Genomic DNA, 23,558 nt, shown 5'->3' on the forward strand with positions numbered 1-23,558 from the left:
ATGGATTCAGCACAAATGCGTACATGTAAGGAAAGGAATGTATCAAAAATGTTAGTATGTGAACTAAGTGTTAGTATGTGAAAGTGAAAATAATTCCCAATGTAGTCACAGAGGATAATTATGCAGCTGGCCTTGACAGGCTACACCCATAAACATGAACGTCACAGTGACATGCCAGAAGTTTTTATTAAAGGGGTTCTCGTAGTGAGAAGCTCCAAAACCCCTTCAGGACATACGACGTATATGTACGTCCCAGGTCGTGCCCATGCCTTTAAAGCAGGCTTGCATGCCGTGTTCACTTCTTTCCCTGCAGATGATAGCTGTTTTAATCAGCCATCATGTGCCTATAACAACCTGTTAACTAGTTAAATACCACTGACAATCACTGTGGTATGCAACACGCACCGGCAGGAGAGCGCGTCATTCCACACACCCATCAGCGCGCCTGTGATGGGGCTGATGCATTGCCATTACAGCTGGAGGACTGCTGAAGACCTCCGTGCTTGTCGTGACGATCCTCCTGATGACAGATTAAATGGAGAAGAGCTGTAATTCTTGATGCAGCCTATTGACTAGACTTTTTTTTTCCAGTTCTTGACAACTCCTTCAACAAATTTATTGTTATTGTTATGACTGTCATATCTACCATTCATAAGAAGTAAGAAAAACACACAATAAACAAGAGTAAGTTTTATTAGATCATGTGTACTGTAGAAATACTTTAACATTATTATGAATGACATAGACAGAATACATATTATATAGTCGTCTAATAAAAAAATATTCCATACATATTATTAATAAAGAACATAAATTACATCTTCAGAGCAATGGACACAATGCAAAAAAATCCTACGAGAAATACATCTAGCGATGACCTAACAGTAATAGAAAAGTGATTCATCCAACATACACTGTGTAAAGTACCAGCTGTGCCATTAATACTGGTATAAAGTAGGAGCTGGCTTGTGAGACCCATGTGATGTGAATTCTTGAAACTGAATTCATACCATTTGGCCACATTCACACGTTCAGTATTTGGTCAGTATTTTACCTCAGTATTTGTAAGCCAAAACCAGATGAGGAACAATCAGAGGAAAAGTATAATAGAAACTCGTCACCACTTCTGTATTTATCACACACTCCTGGTTTTAGCTTACAAATACTGACGTAAAATACTGACCAAATACTCAACATGTGAACGTGGCCTTAGGATAGGCAATTACTTGATTTCACCAGAGAACCTCTGTAAGTGCATATTTGCTGCTGTGTAATAATCACAGGACAGGGAGGGGTTAAGGGGTATTTCCTCAATGTGACATTATAGTAAACCGTCAGCGTCTTATTTACATCATATTCTAAAATATTCCTACCTGGAAAATATGAGATACTGTTTGAAGTATATCCCCACCTGGTAACGGGATGTGCTGATTATGTTCTCAATATATCGTTCCCGCATAGGTGCTCCATTCTTCTCGTATTGTGCTACAATTCTCCAGCATAGGCAGATTCTGGCTACCAACACACACCACTAGAAGGAGCTGATGAGCTTACTGCACGCTGCTTTACTACTGATATAGAGGGGTTGTCCAACAGTAAAATACTTGTTTTTTAGTAATGGATTGATCAAAAATAATAAATGGAGGCTTACTGCCCTTCCACCACCCTACGGATACTGCACAGGCTGCTTCAAAAGGCTCCGTCGGCTTTGAAAGTCTGTAATTGGCTGCAGCGGTCACGTGATTAGAAGACAGCATCATCTTACAACCAACTGATGCTGAACGGGGCAAACAATGAAACCACCGGAGCAGCCTACGCTGGACCCGGGGCTGCTGGAAGGTGACTATGCCTTTGTTCATTATTTTTAATCAATCCATAGCTAAACAAAAAGTTGGACAGAGCCTTTAAAGTGTACCCACACTTTAAGATGTTTTTTAATTTGCGTTATCTACTGAAATCCCCTTCAGTCTGGTTGCTGACACCCCCACGGATCACTCAAAAGACTTGTCAGGAGTGCAGGAGTGTGCGTACAGCACATGAATGGGATCAGCAGAGAGTTTATGAGCCCATACACCTCCTGAACTCAGCACCTGTCTGATGATCACTGCACTTTGGTGGGGGTCTCAGGACTCGGACCACCCACTGATCATCAGGACATTTCAGTGGCTAACCGATATTAAAACACATCTTAAAATACCCATTAGATTTTGATGGCAAGCGTTGCTGCATTAACAGCCATACAATCTAGCTGGAGCAGCTGAGTTCTCTGGCTGTCAGAGAGGGTTTATCAGTCCATCTGTCTTCTCTTGTTCCGTGACAATACCGATGCTGCGGTTGGATTCAGCAATCATATGATGGACGGGTGTCTTCTGGGTCTTGTGACAGAGCAGAGGGTGTTATTTCCTGTAACTGGGGCTCCTATAGATGCCCCAGTGACAGTGCAAGAGTGAGCAATAAAAAAAAAATGTAATGTCCCGAAGAGGTGATTTTTCACCTATTGAGGTAAATATGAAAATAAATAAAACAAAGCCTGATAGAGCCATGACAGCGATAAAACAAAAAAGTTATGGCTGCTAAAATATGGAGAGACAAAAAATGAAAATTATTTCACAGGTTAATAACGCCTCTTGAGGCCTGGTTATTAATAGGTTAATATATGCAGTAATCATCTATGCTCCCTCTACACACGCCTGTCAGCAGCAAGAATGTTACAGTTTATAACAATGCCACTATAGCAATACTTTAAAGGGCATCTGTCAGCAAGTTTAGCTATGAAATCTGAGAACAGCATGATTTAGGGGCAAAGACCCTGATTCCAGTGATCTGTCACTTACTGGGCTGCTTGATGCAGTTTTGATAGAATCATTGTTTTCTCTGCTGTAGATGTAGCAGTGGTCAACATGCTGAGTTCTGTATAACCCCGCCCACATCACTGATTGGCAGCTTCCTGTGTATACTGTACAGTTTCAGCAAGCTGCCAATCAATGGTGAGGGCAGGGTTACACAGATTAGCTGGACTGCCCGGCACTTAACACCAAGTCCTACAGTGATAATCTCCTGCTGATAAAACACAGATTATATTGAAACTACAGCAAGCTGCTGAACAAGTGACACATCCCTAGAATCAGGCTTTCTGCCCTACATTATGGTGTTCTAAGCAAAAACCTGCTGACAGATTCCGTTTAAGACCATAAATAGCACCGAATTGTGAACCAATTTAGGTAAGGGCGGCCATTCACTTTTCACCAACCAGATGACTAGATCTGTACACATTAATTAGAGGATATAGTAATTCATACAAACTAAATCAATCATTAGATCTACCATCCCTCAACATAGCGACTGGAGACAGCCATGTCAAACCTGCTTCTGAGGATGAGCATGCGTGTATTATAGGCGCGTATTACAACTTCATGCAACCTCCGAAGAGAACTGTAATACGGCATGCTTAGGCTTCTATCAACCATTCTGTTCTTCCATAGGGCATTGTACTATGAAATGATTACACTATTACAGCTACCTAGTATTACCTCTAGGGGAGAATATTTCTATAATACCGCATATAGAACACTGACCTAATTTTTACGGGTCTGACTGCTGAGACTATTTTATGTCATGTAAAATTTGGATGTTTTACAAAACTTATATATATATATTATTAATAAAAAAACAACTGTACAGCTATAATGCTAACCTATAAGTGCTAAGGGTAGAGGGGTGCATCTACAAACCTTAAGGCCCTCCTATACACATTAGGGCTTGTGCACACGTTGAGTATTTGCAGTGTTTTTTAGCAAACTGCGTGAGATTTCTGAAATGTCATGCACATGCTGCCTTTTTTACATCGCATTTCTTTCAAATCTGTAGCATGTCAATTCTTTCCGCATTTTTGCTGCGATTTTTACCCATTTAAATGAATGCATTAAAATGCAAGTAAAAACACATCAAAAACACGCATACTGTAGGCTGCATTCTTACTGCCAAGAGACATGTTTTTAGTGCAGAAAACTCCTCTGCAAATACTCGTGTGCACATAACCTTAGAGCAAAGCCGTCCGCACGGGCAGTTTATATGTATGGGGGTCAGAGATGATGTTGGGGGAAAGTGCTTGGCAGCTGCTTACCTCCCTCTTCCCACTTAAAAAGAAGGTTTGAATAAAGAAATAAGACAATCAATTCTCACAGCAACAATCCCCGATCTCACCCATATTGACGTTTCCCAGTTCCCCCACCAATCTCTACTTTCCGGCTGCAGTAATGGTGTCCCATCCCAAGGAGAAGAAGCAGAGACCAGCAGGAAACCTGGCAGTGTGGACATGGATCGCTGCCAGTTTGCATAGAGTTTGGGGAAATAAATGTCTGCAATCACCTTTTCCCAAGAGGCAATTGCTCACAGACAGAATTTTTTCATATTTCTTTATGGTTTTGTGAAGGTAAAAACAAAGCTCAGAATCTTCTACATTAGAAGCGCAGAGTTATGACGCACATAAAAATATCTTAAGACATTATTCCGTACAACAGATGCCCATAGCTGGAGGTAAACCTTGACTTTCTATGGCATACTTCTTTTCAGAGTAACCCTGTATAAAATGTCACTGCAAACAATATGGCTGTACAAGAAATATATACTATACACATAGAACACCCAGAATCGCCATCACCTTTTAACATAAAGAGTAGAAATCCACTCCTGTAAAGTGTAAGATGAGAATGCCATCTCTAGATCAGGTTCATTCATTTCTCAAGCTGTAGGTGTATGGTTCCCTCATACCACGATGTCCCTGAAGGAAAATATAGGGGAACTATTTGCATCTTCCCCAATATATTAGGTTTTTGCTTTTTTCCTTCCAAAGAAAATCCATTTCCTTACAATGACACTTGTGTCCTGTCCACTGTGACAAATTGTATAGGAAAGAGGAAAAAAAGAGGCTCTGAAGGCCTCGTAGTAATGACTTTGCGGTAGACCTCAGTATTGCGTTATCTGCAGGAACAACTCTCCACTGACATATTGGGGTACACTTTCAGTACCACATTTCGACTTTCATCCAGGAAAAGGACACTTAGGGAACTCATTCTTTCAGGTGTACAGCACGGTTCTGGGACTCCAGGAATGATGCCAACAGCCTTGACTATGCTCTGTATTGTTGCATGGTTCGAGGGGCGCACCACCTATGAGAGAGGAGCAAAATGGGAAGTCATGTAAGACATAAAGTGGTAACAAATGTATTCTTAAACCCCTATTAACAATTAAAGGAAAGATCCAAAATTATATAAAAAAAATAAGAACACTGTTGTCCATAGATTGTGTCTGGTATTGCACATAAATCCTAATTACTTGAAGTGATATGAGCTGCAATACCAAATATACCTCATAGTGGCACAAATTCTGTAAAAATAGTCCTGATGTGAGATTACATTCCATCCCAGCCAACCTTCTTACACCTTCCTCTGACCAGTCCAGGCTGTACTGTCTACCCTGTTCTAGCCTGCTCAGTCACGGTAACCTACTGCCTAACATCTTGCAGCTACAAAATCGCTCCAAAGTGGACATTTAAAGGGAACTATCAGTAGGATCCACCCTCCTAAGCCATCTATATGGGCATGTAGGTGCTAGGAAGCTGAATAAATTGATACCTTGATATCTGCGATCCAATGTCATGTTCCACAGAAATCCCCATTTTTCTAAATATGTAAATGAGCTGTTAAGATCTATGGGATGGACACATATCTCCCTGAGCATCTGCTTCGAAGGTTCAAGCCTATTTCACACTTGTACTGTTTTTTTGCTTGTTTTTAATATATATATTTAGGAGAAGATGACAAATGAAGTACATGAGACAATGTTGAAAAATGTGGGAACTTAGCATTAACCATTACATTTTTGCCTTTAACTTGAATTAAAAGGGCCATGTTTAGATATTTTGGGTGGTTATGAGGCGGGATGGGAGTAGGGCTTAAAATATGTCATGGATTTAAGTACTGGTAAATATGCAGCTGTAATGTGACAGAGCAGCAGAGTCAGACTAAATCCAGCACAACTATTATTGTGACAACTGTTACATTACCAATACTGTTATCCAAAGATAGAACCAAAAAAGAAAAAAAGTGAAGGAACACTGTTCCTTCATTTTTTTTCTTTTTTGGTTCTATGCTGTATTTTCTGAAGGGATCCCTGGGTTATTTTGAGGATATATTTATATTAATAAACTGTTTTCCAAAGATGTAGCTTTATTATATGCCTATTATCTGTGTGTGACCTCTAGTGATGAGCGAGCATGCTCGCTACTGCTCGCCCGAACATCTCACTACTCAAGATGCTCGGCGCTTGCCGTGTATTTTCGAGGTCGCTCGGCAGGAGCTCAGGTCTCCTCCCTGCATGTTTGGTGCTCTTTACAGAGCCAATGAACATGCAGGGATTGCCTGCCACTCGCTGTAATGCCATAGCCATGTTGGTTGTGGCATTACAGTGATTGGCTGGCCGCATAGCGTCATCGGGTCTATATCAGACCTGGCTGACACTCTATGGCTGCTTTTTTACTGAGGTGGAAACCCACGCAAACACGAGGAGAACATACAAAATCCTTGCAGATGTTGTCCTTGCTGGGATTTGAACCCGGGATCCCAGCGCTGCAAGGCTTCAGTGCTAAGCACTGATCCAGTGAGCTGCCATTCACCCTCTTATATCTAACAGGCTGGAGAAACTTGCACCTACTGCCACTCTATTTTCAGCTCCTTTGTGATAAACTAATGTATTTGGGCAGCCACTCAGTCTACCAAATAAAATTCCTGAGAAGGAAATTGGGGAAGGCTTTGCTACTGGTACTGGGGGCAGTGCTAATACCATGGCGTCGTACCATAGTTTACTGGAAATATTCCAGGCTGGTAGGAGGCAAGCAGATTCCCACAGAAAAGTACCAGCAGTAATGTTCAGGGACCCGTGCTTGTAGAAGGCGGAGACAACACCGGGAGAAATAGTGGCGGCTGGGGACCGAGTATGGACAACGAGGCATGAGGTTGTGAAAAGCTTCCGCCTCCACGAGCCTAAAAGGCCACATTTCAAGTGAAAGCAGCTTTAGAGGACTTCCTGGGAGAAATGACAGCTGTGTAGATATGGTTTCCCAAGTCCTTTCACCAAGCTAAAGAATATGGCTGTGGTGAAATACAACTCAGCAAAAAAAGCTGTGGACTGGCTCTGTACCGTCCCTGGCCACATTCACCTGTCCACGTGTTTGTGGTTAGGTAGTCCTTCCCAGTAAGTACACTGGGGAGGGCACGGGTAATGCTGTGTGACCTGTGCTTGTGGAAGGCGGAGACGACATCGGGAAAAACAGTGGCGGCTGGGGACCGAGTATGGACACCTGGCCGCTGCCGGCATGAGGTTATGAAAAGCTTCCGCCTCCACAAGCCTAAAAGGCCACATTTCAAGTGAAAGTAGCTTTAGAGGACTTCCAGGGAGAAATGACAGCTGGGTAGATATGGTTTCCCAAGTCCTTTCACCAAGCTAAGGAATATGGCTGTGGTTAAATACAACTCAGCAAAAAAAAGCTGTGGACTGGCTCCGTACCGTCCCTGGCCACATTCACCTGTCCACGTGTTTGTGGTTAGGCGGTCCTTCCCAGTAAGTGCACTGGGGAGGGCATGGGTAATGTTGTGGGACCCGTGCTTGTGGAAGGCGGAGACAACACCGGCAAAAACAGTGGCGGCTGGGGACCGAGTATGGACACCTGGCCGCTGCCAGCATAAGGTTATGAAAAGCTTCCGCCTCCACGAGCCTAAAAGGCCACATTTCAAGTGAAAGCAGCTTTAGAGGACTTCCTGGGAGAAATGACAGCTGGGTAGATATGGTTTCCCAAGTCCTTTCACCAAGCTAAGGAATATGGCTGTGGTGAAATACAACTCAGCAAAAAAAAGCTGTGGACTGGCTCCGTACCGTCCCTGGCCACATTCACCTGTCCACGTGTCTGTGGTTAGGCGGTCCTTCCCAGTAACTGCACTGGGGAGGGCACGGGTAATGTTGTGGGACCCGTGCTTGTGGAAGGCGGAGACGACACCGGGAGAAACAGTGATGGCTGGGGACCGAGTATGGACACCCGGCAGCCGCTGGCATGAGGTTATGAAAAGCTTCCACCTCCACGAGTCTAAAAGGCAACATTTCAAGTGCAAGCAGCTGTCAAAAATTTGGCAGTATAGTATTGCAGCCTGTGGGTGGGTGGCTGGCTGCATACTTGCGGTTGCATTCCAAAGAATGGGGTATGGACAACTGAACGCTGCACTGGGACAAGGACGTAGACGGTGACTGTTGCAAGTCTGCAACGACAGGTGCATGGCGGGAGGCATCTTCGCATGCGCCAAGGATCACTTATGATGGGCACACTTTTAGGCAGTGACCTGGGAGTCAGAGATGCTTCCAGAGGTCTTCCCCATGCTGTTCCCATGTCTTTTCAGCACTGTATGCATGTGTCTGATGATGTGTCACACACCACATCGCCAGATAAGGTTGTAAAATGTTAAAATAACATTTCCTGGTGAATGCATTTGTCTTGGTTGAAAGCAATGCAAAAGTGAAAAAACGCATCAAAAACGTTACCTGTGAACATAGCCCAAAGTGTGGAGGAGTATTTTTGTTTTTGGTTATTTATTTTGCCTTATATACAAGTCATTACCCTGGAAAGGATGTTCCTTAACATATTTCCCAGGAAAATCCATTTTGGTTTCGTTTTTGTTTTATTGTGAGTCCGTAAAAGTGGCATAATACTCTGATAACGTTGTTGACAGCAGTGATCTGGAAGTCAGAGATGCTTCCAGTGGTCTTCCCCATGCTGTTCCCATGTCATTTGAGCACTGTTCCCATCGATTTGGGCAATTTTTAGGCCCTCTGCAGACCGCCGGGGGGAGCCGCCTGAAAAATGCTCGAGTTTCTAATAGACTTACATTGGGCTCATTGCTCGGGTCAAGCACCCGAGTATTCCAATTTGCTCGACCCGAGCAGCGAGTATCCGAGCATTTTAGTGCTCGCTCATCACTAGTGACCTCTCTTTTTATTTTAAAAAAAAAAAACAATTGGCAGCATGTGATATAAGAATCCCAGATCTCAGAATTTTGGATTCTACTTCTTTATGAAAGTCAGATCCTTTAGACCAGGGGTCTCAAACACGCGGCCCGCGGGCCGCATGCGGCCCCTTCGGCTGCTTCTTGCAGCCCGCAGGCACATAGACCCCGTAACTATCGCGGCTCTCTCCAGCAGCCGCCGACATCAGCGCTGTAATGCAGTGTATGGCCACGCAGAGACCGGCTCTCTGCACAGCAATACCAGTGTCAGCCGTCGGCCTATCAGAGGCCAGCAGCTGACCCCTGCATCCCAGCGGCGTATGACATCACTGCCATGCGCAGATGTCACATGCTGGCCTCTGATAGGCCGGCGGCTGACACTGGTATTGCTGTGCAGAGAGCCGGTCTCTGCGCGGCAATACACTGCACTACAGCGCTGATGTCGGCGGCTGCTGGAGAGAGCCGCGATCGTTACGGGGTCTGTGCCTGCGGGCCACAGGTGCAGAAAGGATGCCGTGGGAACGGAGGACAGATGAGAATCTTTTTTTTTTCTTTCTCTGTCATGTGAAATACAGCACAGGGGACTCGTGCTCAGTATGGGGGGGGGCACTGTGCGCAGTATGGGGGGACGGGGACCCTGAGCGCTGTATGGGGCACGGGGACCCTGAGCGCAGTATGGAGGGACGGGGACCCCGAGCGTAGTATGGGGGGACGATGATCCTGAGCGCAGTATGGGGGGACGGGGACCCTGAGCGCAGAATGGGGGGGACGGGGACCCTGAGCACAGTATGGGGGGGACGGGGACCCTGAGCGCAGTATGGGGGGGACGGGGACCCTGAGCACAGTATGGGGGGGACGGGGACCCTGAGCGCTGTATGGGGCACGGGGACCCTGAGCGCAGTATGGAGGGACGGGGACCCCGAGCGTAGTATGGGGGGACGGTGATCCTGAGCGCAGTATGGGGGGACGGGGACCCTGAGCGCAGAATGGGGGGGACGGGGACCCTGAGCACAGTATGGGGGGGACGGGGACCCTGAGCGCAGTATGGGGGGGACGGGGACCCTGAGCATAGTATGGGGGGGGACGGGGACCCTGAGCGCAGTATGGGGGGGGCGGGGACCCTGAGCGCAGTATGGGGGGGGACGGACCCTGAGCGCAGTATGGGGGGACGGGGACCCTGAGCGCAGTATGGGGAGGGAACGGGGACCCTGAGCGCAGTATGGGGGGACAGGAACCCTGAGCGCAGTATGGGAGGGAACGGGGACCCTAAGCGAAGTATGGGGGGGGACGGAGACCCTGAGCGCAGTATGGGGAGGGGCGGGGACCCTGAGCGCAGTATGGGGGGACGGGCACCCTGAGCGCAGTATGGGGGGGCGGGGACCCTGAGCGCAGTATGGGGGGCGGAGACCATGAGCGCAGTATGGGGGGGGACCCTGAGCGCTGTATGGGGGGACGGGGACCCTGTGCGCAGTATGGGAGGGCGGCCCTGTGCGCAGTATGGGGGGGGACCTGGATGGGGACATGTCTGCAACATAAGGACCAGGAAGGGGGACCATGTCTGCAATATGGGGGACCATGTCTGCAATATGAGGGACCTGGATGGGGGACCATGTCTGCAATATGGGGGACCTGGATGGGGGACCATGTCTGCAATATGGGGGACCATGTCTGCAATATGGGGGACCTGGATGGGAGACCATGTCTGCTGGATGGGGGACCTGGATGGGGGACCATGTCTGCAATATGGGAGACCTGGATGGGAGACCATGTCTGCAATATGGGGGACCTGGATGGGAGACCATGTCTGCAATATGGGGGACCTGGAGGGGAGATCATGTCTGCAATATGGTGGACCTGGAGGGGAGACCATGTCTGCAATATGGGGGACCTGGAGGGGAGACCATGTCTGCAAGATGAGGACCAGTTCAAAAGGTGTATAGAAAATAAAATGGTATCACTAAAAATGTCACTTTGTCATGCAAATAATGCGGCCCCCCAAATTAAATGTTTTTCCGTGTGCGGCCCATATGCCCAGTTGAGTTTGAGACCCCTGCTTTAGACAGTGATTAGGAACTATTTACTGCATTTTTTAATCAGTCATATCTTGATAAATCATTTGTGTGTGGCTGTCCATTGTTTTCTTCAATAAAAATAGCAGTCACGCATAGATGATAGGCACTCTTTAAAGCGTTATTCTTAGGGTGCGTGCCCACTATGCGTTTTTCAAGCGTTTTTGACGCGGATAAACGATTGGTAATACGTGCCCCATGGTCCCCAATGATAATTCGCATCTGCTGTGCACATGCTGCGGAAATTTCCGCTGCAGATTATCATTGTGGAACAATACGCAGCATGTCCATTAATTTTGCGGACACGCAGCGTAATCGCCGCCATTGACTTGCATTGGACCGCATGACATCCGCATCACTGCATCTGCACATGCGGATATCACACGGTTCAATGTGCGGATGGTACCCTGGTCTGGAGAAGAGGAGACTCTCATCCAGACCTGGGTACCATAGTACCTGTAAAAAAAAGAATTGAAAATAAAAAATAAAGATTATACTCACCTTCTGATGTCCCCCAGTCTCCTCAGCGATGCGTGCGGTGTGTTGGGCGGCTCGCGGTGGTGTGAGGACCTGACATGACGTCATTGAGTCATGTGACAGGTCACGCGACCGCTGACGTCGGCGGTTGAGTGACCTGTCACATGACTCAATGACGTCATCGCAGGTCCTTCACACCACCGAGAGACACCGGGGAGACCGGACGGAGCAGAGAAGGAGACCGGGGGCCATCGGAAGGTAAGTATAATCTTTATTTTTTATTCTTCACCATTCTTATTCTTTTTTTTTAACTATTACTTGGTCACACTACTATAAATCCATGCCGGTTGCATGGATTTATATAGTGTAACCAAGTTGTCAAGCACTTTCCAAGTGATGCTAAAATCGCTTGAAAACCCGCATGCAGGAATGCTGCAAAAACGCTTGACAAACGCTTCTACCTGGCGGGAAAAATGCATGTAAAATCTGCATGCGTTTTTCTTGCCAGGGAGAAGCGGAAAAAATATGCAGCATTTGTGCATCGTGGGCACATAGCCTAACAATCACATTATTTTTCACAAGCACAATAAAGGCAAGCTTATTGTTAAACAGGACTTTTCCTAAAATCTTTCATGTTGAACTGGACACACAATCTAATGGTGGCTGCAGAGCAGAGTAAAACGTTCTTTGTGTTTATTTATTTTCACCTCTTTATTGTGGAGAAATTAGAAAGTATTTGTCACCTAATGAGTTAAAGAGAATCTATCAGTAGGATCAACCTTCCTAAGCATCTGAATAAAATGATACCTTGATAACTCCCAGGACTTTATAATAATGCAGGATGTTAGACCTGGAGACCAAAAGATCATAGCTGTATCATTACATATCACACACTGAGAAACTTGCTCTAAGCTATTGTTGGGGCGTGTTCTTTCTCCAGTGTGTTGCTGCCTTCTTATGATTGGTCAGCATCGTACCGGTAGAAGAAATGCCTACCCCCTGTGAAGACTATCTAATAACCCACACTTGACAATTGTTAATTCATTGGATGTAAAGGCTTTTATTACTAATATCTCTGCAGCAGGAAGGCGAAATAAAAAAACAAACAAAATTTTTTTAGTTATCTCTCTGAATCATCATAAAGCTAATCTAAGCTTAGAATTCACATTATGCTTCTGTTCACTCTCTGCTCTTGTACAGTACTCTGCCTGGCCAATTTTATCTTCTGCCATCTACATCAGTGTAGCTGCCGATGTGTTTTTACATAATTTTTTTACATAATTGTTAGATGGTTTCTAGAAGAGCACAACTTTCCTGCAGTCCTCTGCAACAGAGCTTGTGATTACTAGGCAGAGCTGAGCTGTGTTAGTTGCCCGCTGCTGAGAGATCAGTGATGTGAAACTGCAAATGCTGCTCTGTTGATCCATATAACAAAGGATAATCTTCTGCCATAGGCCTCGACAGAGCAGCCTTTACAGCTTCACATCACTAATCTGTCAGCAACGGTCAACAAACACACTTCAGTGCGGCATTGCTTTGTTATTGGAAGCTCCGTTGTGGAGGAGTGCAGGAAAGTTGTGCTATGCTAGAAATCTGCCAGATAGGGGACTGTATGACTTGCCCAGGGGGATGGGGATTACTCGGTTACCCGGGCCTTTAGCCTTAAGGATGTCGCGGTGGCTATTTAGTAATTTTAAGAAAGAGTTTGTGACGCCACCTGTGGCTTCTGGTGAGGATTACCAGCGCTGCTCAGTCCACTGAGGCCGATGATAAGGCAGCTCGATGGTATAGCTCCCCACAGGTGGAGCTAGGCCTCAGGGCAGTGTAAGAAGGGGATATGCAGGACAGACGCGACCCAGCCGGATCAGGGCAAGAACGGGGACGGACACGGTAGTCACTTCAGTACCTTTTACTGATGGAAATTCAGGCACATCCCGGAACATTGTAGGGTGAAGGGTGCATGTCAGGATCCTCCCCAATGAGCAGGTGTAGGGCCTCCTGTTTCTTGCCTCTGCGTAGTAAGTTTCTGACCTGCCTGGAGCTAGGCCTAACTTTGTCTCTGTCCTGCGCTGGCTGACCTTGTGGTAGGGCCTTCTCTTGGAGTACACGCACCTTAGCTGCGGGCCTATGTGTCTCCTGGCTCTGTTACGTATCAGCACTTTAGCGATCCTGGGACTTGTAGTTCCCCAGGGATTCCGGTTGTATCTTACTGGGTCATAGAGATCCCGGTAAACTTCGGACCCGGTGTCCGGTATATTCTTCTTCGGGGTGAGCTAGTTAAGCTCCTCTGCCCCCTATGAACTAACTCTTCACTCGCCTTCGGCGTACTCCGGCCCTCACTAGGCTACTCACACTAACGGCAGCTTGCCGCGCTTCACCGATCTTATGGCGCCGGCACACCTAAAGCTCACTACTCTGAGCTACGACTGAGTCTAGAACGCGCTCCACTGCAGACTGACCTCTCTCAGGCTTTTGCACTGCAGGAACTCTCTCAACAGGTTTGCTTTCTGTCAACTCCAGTCTAGACTAACTGAGCTCGACTCTGCATTCAGGGTTGTACTTGCTGAACTCTCCAGAGGAACTGAACTGCCTGGCTCCACCTTCCCTATTTATATCCCTTACGGGCTCCCTCTGGTGGTCTGAGGTGGAAGGTGGAGATGTGTGAATGGTTATGGGGGCCTCTTGTGGAGGAATCCGTCAATACACTGTAGCACCCTGAGGATTCGGCTGCTACAGGGGTATTGCACCTCAACCCAGAGGTGTGATATTCCACTCCCGGGTAAGGATGGAGTGTGGAACTGAGCTCAGTTAGCTGCATGCACTACACACATGCCATTTCCGGGGGACAGACCGATGGTACTCCCACTAGAGAAATGTGCAGGTACGACAGTGTCTGTTCCTGGCTGGAGTGGGAGGGGGGTGGAACATCCCAGTAGTGTAGGGGCAGATAGGGGGAGCAGTCTGGGTAATGCTAGGAGCTCATTGGGTGCTGGTCACCTGAGCTCACACATAGAGGGAGTATATAAGGTGGGCACCATCTTAGGACAGGGTCTTTTGTAGAGTGAGTCAGTCTGTCAGAGTTTAGTCAGAGGAGCAGAGCAGAGAAGCTCAGCCAGAAGGGCTGACAGGGAGTTGTGGTTCCGGCTGGGCCCAGCTCCAAGGCCAAGAGAGAGAGAGGAGTCTGAAGGACCCAGAGAAAACAAGAGGGAACTCCAAGAACCCAAAATTAGATCAGAGGGTGAAGAGTTGGCAACAGGGTACCGGATCCCAAGCTGGCAGAGAGAAAAGCACACCTTAGCCAGAGACCGGAGGTCGTGGGCAGGATCTGCCACGACCCTCACTACATCCACCAGGAAGGCAGACCAAGTATAGGGTCAGGGAACCCAGAGGAGGTGTACCCACCAAGAGACCCGAGGGAGCCGGACATAGGTGGATCCCTGGTGAGAACGGCCAGAAGAGAGGGAAAGTCAGACAGGAGCTCAGGACCACGCTCCAGAACTGCCTGGGGGTTAGCCGAGTCCAGGACCTGGTGGACGCAGCACGGCTCGGGTGGTCGCTTCAGGCCAGAGTGACCATAAGAACACCCGTAAGTAAAAACCCCTGAACTGCACAGCCCGACTCTGAGTCTTCTTGCTGATTCATCCTGCACCTTCACAACCACCATCCTCTACATCTGACCCCCTGAGGCTATACCCCTCCCGTTGGGGGTTATACTACCAAAGCTGCACACATACCAACAGCCTCAGCGGACCCTGCTGCAGCGGCGGCCTTTTGACCGCAAATCAACGGGTGGCGTAGTCGACACAAAGAACTCTAATAACATCTGTAGGACTGCCACACACTGAGTTTGACACCCTGGGCACGGACCGGGTCACAGCCACTCGGAGACTACAACCCCCATCTGATCCGGCTCCGGGTATCCCTAACAACATGGCCCAGGGGGCGCGTCAACACCCTTCTAGGATTTGTGATTCCAAGCGCAGCTGGGCGTCACATGTACACGAGCATACAGTGTAGAGGAGCACAGAGTATATTCTAAAAGTAGATTACACCTTGTCAGTTCAGGAGGCAGGAATCCAGATCAGAGACACTGCACTAGGAATAATTGTCTAGAAACACAGGAGGGTAACTAGAGCCTGGAGGCCATCCTTTGGGGAGGTGATATATGCAAATTGAGGCAGATTTTAAAAAAAATTACTTATATTGGAACAAAGGGATATATAACTTGTACATGTTTACATTATTATAAAACCACTTCGTGATTTTTGGAAATAATTATTTAAGCTCTGTGGCTTTAATGCAAAAATAGTAAAACTGCCCCCCGTTCACCATCATGTTCCATTTAAACTAGCACTAATTTGGGGTCTCCTTAGTCTCCATGCCTGAGTGTGACTGCTGCCTCTTCACTCTTTGTAGATAAGCCCCTTGCTGAGTTTTTAATAAAAACTTTAAAGGGAAAGTCACAGCTGGATCAACACTTATAAACAAATTATATGGTTGCATCTGTCTTGTAAGGCTAATTACAGGCAACCCTATTGTGTGGGGAAAATATACAGTATATATTGATACTCACTGTTGCAAACTTCTTTTGCTTCACTTCCAAAGGACTTTGACTAGTCGAAAAGGCATGCACTATGGGCGGACCAGTCAATACCCATTTGCCGATAGCACGCCCACTAAGACGTGACCGTGGTCCCTGATCTATTCTCCCAGAACTTTGCATCCTGCGGCTTCATTTGAATGCTGCAATTTTGGCATGTAGTTAGAGGTCCACTGCACATGTCTGGAGCCTTTGGGTCACAGTGCGTGTGTAAGAAGTCCTGCATTCACAAACAGCAGTAGGATGCAAAGTTCTGAGAGGAGAAAATGAGGCCAGATCAGGGAATCTTAGTCACACCTCAGTAGACATGATATTGGCAGACTAGGCAGGAATGGTCTGCCTGTAGTGCATGCCTTTTATGACAAGTCAAGGTTTTTTGGATATGCAGCAAAATAAGTTTGAAGAGGTGAGTATCACTATATATTGTAAACTTTCCCCACACAATGCAGTTGCGTGTAATCAAACTTAAAAGACAGATGCAGCCATATAATTTGTTTATTCCTGCTCTTAACCCCATTTTGCTTCCTTTTGCAGCCCCCTAGCCCTTACCACGACCATTTTACAGCACCTAAGTTCGGGCCCCCATTGGCATCTATGGGGTTTGGGTTCGGGGTCAAGTTCTGGTACACGAACCGAACTTTGGACTAAAGTTCGACCGAACCCGACAAACCCGAACTTCCACAGGTCTGCTCATCCCTAGTCACAAAGGTCTTAAGTCTATTTACTGTGACTGCTAAAAGAAAGTAGTATCTGCGCCAGGAAATAGACTTGCACCTTGGTGTCCAGTTGGTTCTGTACATCTTTCTGAGAACGATGCTGCATAGGTAACTCACGGTCATATCTCATGAGCGATGACGTCAGTAACGTTCTCGAGGCTCCGTAGGTCACTAGCGGTCATGTCTCACAGGAGATGATGAGGCATGACCGCGAGTAACCTATGAAGCGTCGTTTTCAGAACGACGCTCCAAAGGTTTCAGGAGAGAATCGCTGGATTATGTTGGAGCTACTGGGATTATTTTTTAATAATAAATGGGTAAATCAGGGAATGTGTCGGGGAGTCTTTATTCAAATAAACTTTTTTTCCTGTGTGCGTGTCTTTTTATTTTTAAATAAGTTGTTAGTAATGGTGGAGTCTGATAGACACCTTTCTATTACTAACCCTTGGGCTTGATGCCAGCTGACATTACACAGTTGATATCAACCCCCAAAACTATTACCCCGATTGCCACTGCACATGGGCAATCCGTAAGAACCGAGCTGAATTGGTGCATCAAATGGATGCGCCAATTCTGGGTCGGCTGAGGGTTGGTCTTATTAGGCAGGGAAGGTGAAAATATCCATGGACCTTCCCAGCCTATTAATATCAGCCCCCAGCTGTCTGCTTTGCCTTAGCAGGTTATTAAAAGGGGGGGCCACACGTTATTTTTTTTGGATCCCCCATTTTTAATAACCAGCAAAGGCAAAGCAGGCAGCTGAGGGCTGATATTAATACGCTGGGAAGGTCCATGAGTATTGGCCCTTTCCCAGCATAATAAGACCAGCTCACAGCTGTCTACTTTCCCTTGGCTGGTTATTAAAAATAGGGGGGACCCCACTTCGTTTTTTTAAATGTTTTTATTTATTTATTTTACACTGTTTCTATGCTAGCCAGAGCACAATGGCGGCACCACCCTTGATCCGGCATTTATACAGGCCGGGTCACGTGTTGCACCGGCCAATCACAGCGGTGCCAATACTTGGCATGGCTGTGATGGCTCCGGAAGTCCCACAGCCTAAAAACCTGTTGACTGGCAGCGCTGAAGCCTTTCAACAAACTTTAGTCAGCACCGAACACGAACAATAAAATAGACTTCTGGGAAAAAGTCAGTGTTTGGAGTTCGATACTGGAAGCTAGGTATGTGGTACGAACCCTGAACTTTACAGTTCAGGTTGGCTCATCCCTACTTGTGACATATGCTAACAATATGTCTTAATGTCTTTGAGACAATCCCTCTGAGTGACAAAATACACCCAGTAAGGAGTTAATAGTGTATGAGATGCCTATGAAAAATCTGTAACATGACTTTACCTGCTATGTGCCATTTAATATTTGGTGGTAGATGGTCCAGTTACTACTTGTGCAAATCTTATGCTATGCCCCTGCCCTAATGTGTGAGCTTGGCAGATCTCTGAACATGTTATGGTGAAATTACTAAACCCATCCTCCACACTCTAGGAATTCCCCTCATAATGACAACCTATAAAGTACAAACTTTATGGTCCTGAAAAAACGGGAATAATTACTGCTGCCTTGGTATACTACTCCTTTAAATTCCAGAATGGATACAGGCCCCTAAGGCATAGGCCTGACTTATAAAGGTCTGCTTAAAACATGATTGCCCCCTTGGGAGAAGATGAATCTACAAACAAGAACAAAACCCATCTTGTGTCACACAATGATGACTACTTCACTTAAGAATTAGAAAACACTCTAGGACAGGCCTCTTGCTCTTAACTTACATGTCTTACACATATATACCCTCTAGAATCAGCACTTTAGTGCTGCGACGTGAATTCCGAGGCCTATGGAGATGCAGCAGGGTCCAAGGTTGCCAGCTTGACATTTTTATTTTTCCTGGACAGCTTATCAAGAAATCACGGACACAGTGGTATGTCTGCAGCCCATAATTTTGATATGAGGAGCAGTACAGTCACTGCAAACTGTTGTATGATGATATTTAAAGTCAAAGTAATTTGTATAAATTTCTTCAGCTTCAAAACATCAAGGACCCCTTATTTTTTTTTACTGACAAGGCTAAAAAAAGTTCTGTATTTTTACAGATGGTTGGCAACCCTGGTAAGGTCCCATAGAAGTCTATGAGTACAGTATTACAGCTACACATACCTGAAAGCCATGAGCTCTCAGGGCGTCCATTCATTTGTTACAGGCCATGACATTCATGTGCTCCTTTATCCACTGGGTGGTGCTGTTCTATAGTGTAAGTGCTTGGACGATTCTGTTCCATATTTCACCAAGTGAAAACAAGGGAACACCAAGTGCAATAGGGTCTTATCCGATGGACAAATTTGCATAGGTGAAGGGTAAAACCAATATTGTGGTTCTCCTGGTGAAGAAGTTGGTCTAACTTCGAAAGGAGTTGAGATTGAATAAACTGCATGGTCAATCCTGTACGTCTTCTGGATTCTTGAATTACATCAGAAGCGCAGACTACTACTCCTATCCTCCCACTACTTGCCATATTTTGCCAAGTGTTTAATAATGTAAAGGTGAATTATAAACGGATACATCATACAGGTTGATCCTCATGTCCCAACATTGCTTCTTGGGAAGAATCACCCTATAAGATGGTCCTATATGGAAGGGTTGTAGCTAGAAGGGTGGAGGACAGAGTGGCATGTACCTCTACTGCAGAAAGGATTGACCAATTAGTGTCTTAATTAGTTTCATATTTCTTCTGATGTGGCAGCCGGTGGCACACTTATAGATTGCTGATTTGGATGCCACATAATTTAATTTCATTAAGAGTTATTCACAATTAGATGCAGGTCCCAGTGACATTCCCTATCTCAAGATCGAGGCCTTGTCGCCTGCCTCCAGGGATGGAGAGACAATTTTCAGAACCCCCATACAAGTGAATTAAGAGGGACACACGTGTGCGGCCACTGCTCCATTCCTGGTGAATGAAGAGGCCTCGTTCCGAGATAGATGCTGGTCTCACTATTGGGGTCTGCATCTATCTGACAATTTTTGGGCATATCTTATGGATATGCTATAAATGTCTGAAATGTCCTAGCCTTCAGAGTAACAGAGACACCTACATGTGTTGAGACAGCCTGGCCCCAGCAGCCCTCCACAGAATTCCCTACCTATTTGTGTTATAGCATCTGCACCATCTCTAATGTAGCAACTTAACATGTCTGTTCTCCTGGCCACTCATTATGCAGGGAGCTGGAACACTGCTCCATTCAAATGAGTAGGACTGTGTGGTCAGGAAATCTAATCAAACAGGCTTGGGGTAAAATTAGTGGGAACTGGTGAAGTATTCCTTACCTACGACTCTTCAATCTCTACACTACATGCCCTGTACTCCATTAGATTGAAACAGAATCTGTCTCCAGATTTATGCTGCCCGTCTGATAGGAGCATAGAGTTGGGGCAGAATCCCTGATTCTATCCATGGGTCACTTAGCTTCTTGCTATAGTTTTGATAAAACACTGTTTAATATGCTATATCTCTGTTAGTACTCTCAGTTGATATGTAGGCTGTGATATTCATTAGCTCTGGCTATTTACCACCACCATTGATTGGTAACTTTCCTCTTTGGACAATATAGGCAGAAAGTTGTCAATCAATGGCATGGACAGGGTTAGACAGAGCTCATCAATGGGAAGACTAGCAGATACAACAGGCACATTATCAAAACTAAAGCAAGAAGCCCAGTAAGTGACACAGCGCTGGAACCATTGCCTGGGATTCTTCATTGCTCTTGTTAATTTGCTCCTTTTTATTAGTTTTAGTATTTGCACCTTATTCTCTTTAGGTTATGTGCCACTATTCAAGTAGCCTTACTTTTTTAAGTCTTTTTTTTATAATTTTTTCTTCAACAACTTTGCTTATCCAGATGTTTTACACAGATTCGTGAAATGCAACTTTAACCCAAAGTCACATTTTTTGGGGATTCATCTCACTTCAGTCAGTGCCTAGAGTAAGCTTTCTGGTTGAGTTTTCAATTTGATGCATTTTTTAACAACTGTGCGACTTTTTAAAGGTTTTGCAATTTTTGGAGCCGAATAGTCGCAAAAAACAATTAAAAATCAAAAAAGTGCATTTTTGAACCACATACGCCATTTTGAAGAATTTGGCACAAAAATGTCAGCGAATACAACACGACAAAAGAAGAAAAGTGACATCAAGAAATTGCAAATGACAAATCAGGACCACTGTCTCTGCCCCTATGTTTCCCTCAGATTGGAAGCATAAACCTGGTGACAGATTCAAGAGCTGCTTAAAAAGAATGTGACTGACCACCCCCATGTTATATAAAGAATAACAAGCAGACAGTTTACAGGCACAGCGACACCATCGTAGGCTGTGTCTTATCTGGTATTAGACGGTAATGCAATTCTTCATATATGTCAGAAAATTCTTCTATTGCCCTAAAAATTTGCCAGCAGAATACAGATGCAGATTACATTTATGGAGCAGCACATCAATGGCATAGTGATCTGTATATGTGGACTAATAATTTTTAGTGAATCTGTCAAGATTCAGGAACTCCACTAAATGGAGGGTGAGCACATATGTATATATAGTTTAACATGTTAATAACCACCCAGTATAAATTATAAATGTAACACTAAACCAAGGTTCAGACAGCCATACTTCACGGTTCATCTGTCTATTGGATCTAATACTGGAGATACCAGAATTGCTGATGTAAGAAAAGGCTGCTCACACTGCTGTCCACCCTGTCTATCTGATCTAATACTGGAGATACCAGGAGTGCTGAGGTAAGAATAGACTGTTCACACTGCTGTCCGCCCTGTCTATCTGATCTAATACTGGAGATACCAGGAGTGCTGAGGTAAGAAGAGGCTGCTCACACTGCTGTCCACCCTGTCTATCTGATCTAATACTGGAGATACCAGGGGTGCTGAGGTAAGAAGAGGCTGCTCACACTGCTGTTCACTATATCTGATCTAATACTGGTGATATTATGGGTGATAAGGTAAGAAGAGGATGCTCACACTGCTGCCACCTCTGTGTTTATCTTATACTGAAGATACCAGGATGATGAGGTAAGAAAAGGCTGCTCAAACTGCTGTCACTCTATTTCTGATCTAATACTGGAGAGTATAGGGGTGCCAAGATAATAAGAGGCTTCTCACAGTGTGATTCACCCTGCGTATCTTATCTAATGCTTGAGATACCAAGTGTACTGAGGTAAGAAGAGGCTGCTCACACTGCTATCCACCCTGCCTATCTTATCTAATGCTTGAGATACCAAGTGTACTGAGGTAAGAAGAGGCTGCTCACACTGCTATCCACCCTGCCTATCTTATCTAATACTAGAGATACAAGGGTTGCTGAGGTAAGAAGAGGCTGCTCACACTGCTATCAACCCTGTCTTTCTGATCTAATACTGGAGATACCAGGGGTGCGGAGGTAAGAAGGGAATGCTCATGTTCATCCTGTTTTTCTATATGGCTATACATGGTATAGGCTTCAAAAGGTCACCCCCACCTCTAAGCCAATAGGGCGATGCATTGAGATTTTTGTCCCACTACAAACTGGGCACAGCAGAGAGGCTTATGCTGCAGTCAGTTATCTTACAGTCACACACAGAACAGTGAGGAAAAGACGGGATGTGGTTGAGCTCCTGAGACTCACAGCGAATTCTTTACATTTCTCATTTTTAATAATAACATGATATGAAATAGGATTGATGAAATAGAAAAGTTTGTGGAAGGTATTGCTAAGATTTTTTTTAATGCTTTGTTCACTTTCTGTGATGAGTGTTATTTTGAAAGACCATGTGTAACTAGCAAGGATATACATAGACATTTACAACAGGCATCACCGCCAAGCACTTGGCTCTCATAACAGGTGTTGCTAAGCAACAATGATGTTCCTTGACCAGTTAGTTAATTTAATGGAGATGACCATCTTTCTAGAGACTTGTTGCCCTTTCCCTATTAAAATAAATATACATGTTTTTTTGTGGAATTGAGAGTAGCTGCACTTACCTGACAATTAAAATATCACAGCTTCACAAACTTTGTTAGTGACTGTGCTTGTTACTGAGAGTCACTGCAGCTCAGTCATTAATGTGAATGGGGCTTAAAAGGTTATTCCCACAATCACATTATTTTTCACAAAGCACAGAAAATGTATATTCGTTGTTAATATAAAGACTAAGTCCAATATAACATTTCTTTCTTGTGCCTTTTTATCCTTTTTATCTCTAGCAGACGCTCTGTGCATCCAGCTTTACATAGCTGAATAGGCTGTCCTACTCTTATCTATTAAAACTACATTTCCCAGCAGCACCCTGCTTTTCCTGAGTGCTACAGACCCCCTCCTTCCATCACCTGCGTGCTTTTGACAAGCCCCATAAGGGCATCAAACACAGCTTATCTAAACTGGTGTCTAGTCTCTTCTGAGCCTAGTTATTGCAAACTCTTTTGTGGGGATAGAGAGGAGTGCAGGAGAGTTGAGCTCTGCTGGAAACCAGCAAAGCAATGTTGTGAAGACACACAGGCAGATATACTGATGCACTGTACTGTGTGGCAAAACATAAAATGATTCAGGCAGATTGTGTGTAAAGGTATAATACACTCAGGCAAAGCAGATCTATGCTGGT

The 23,558-nt window shown here is 45.4% G+C and overlaps 1 protein-coding gene across 1 annotated transcript in view; it reads right to left on the reverse strand.

Moving 5' to 3' along the window:
- Positions 1–756: 756 nt before the first annotated feature.
- Positions 757–23,558, reverse strand: part of GDF10 (growth differentiation factor 10) — a 29,362-nt gene continuing 6,560 nt past the window's right edge. The window contains exon 3 of the mRNA XM_073684343.1: positions 757–5,168. Within this exon, the coding sequence (XP_073540444.1) occupies positions 4,977–5,168 (192 nt within the window). The 3' untranslated portion in view covers positions 757–4,976. The remainder of the gene's footprint in view (positions 5,169–23,558) is intronic.

The sequence above is a fragment of the Phyllobates terribilis genome, unplaced genomic scaffold, assembly GCF_046119375.1.
Source record: "Phyllobates terribilis strain yellow unplaced genomic scaffold, ASM4611937v1 Scaffold_5__5_contigs__length_657084704, whole genome shotgun sequence".
Lineage (NCBI taxonomy): Eukaryota > Metazoa > Chordata > Amphibia > Anura > Dendrobatidae > Phyllobates > Phyllobates terribilis.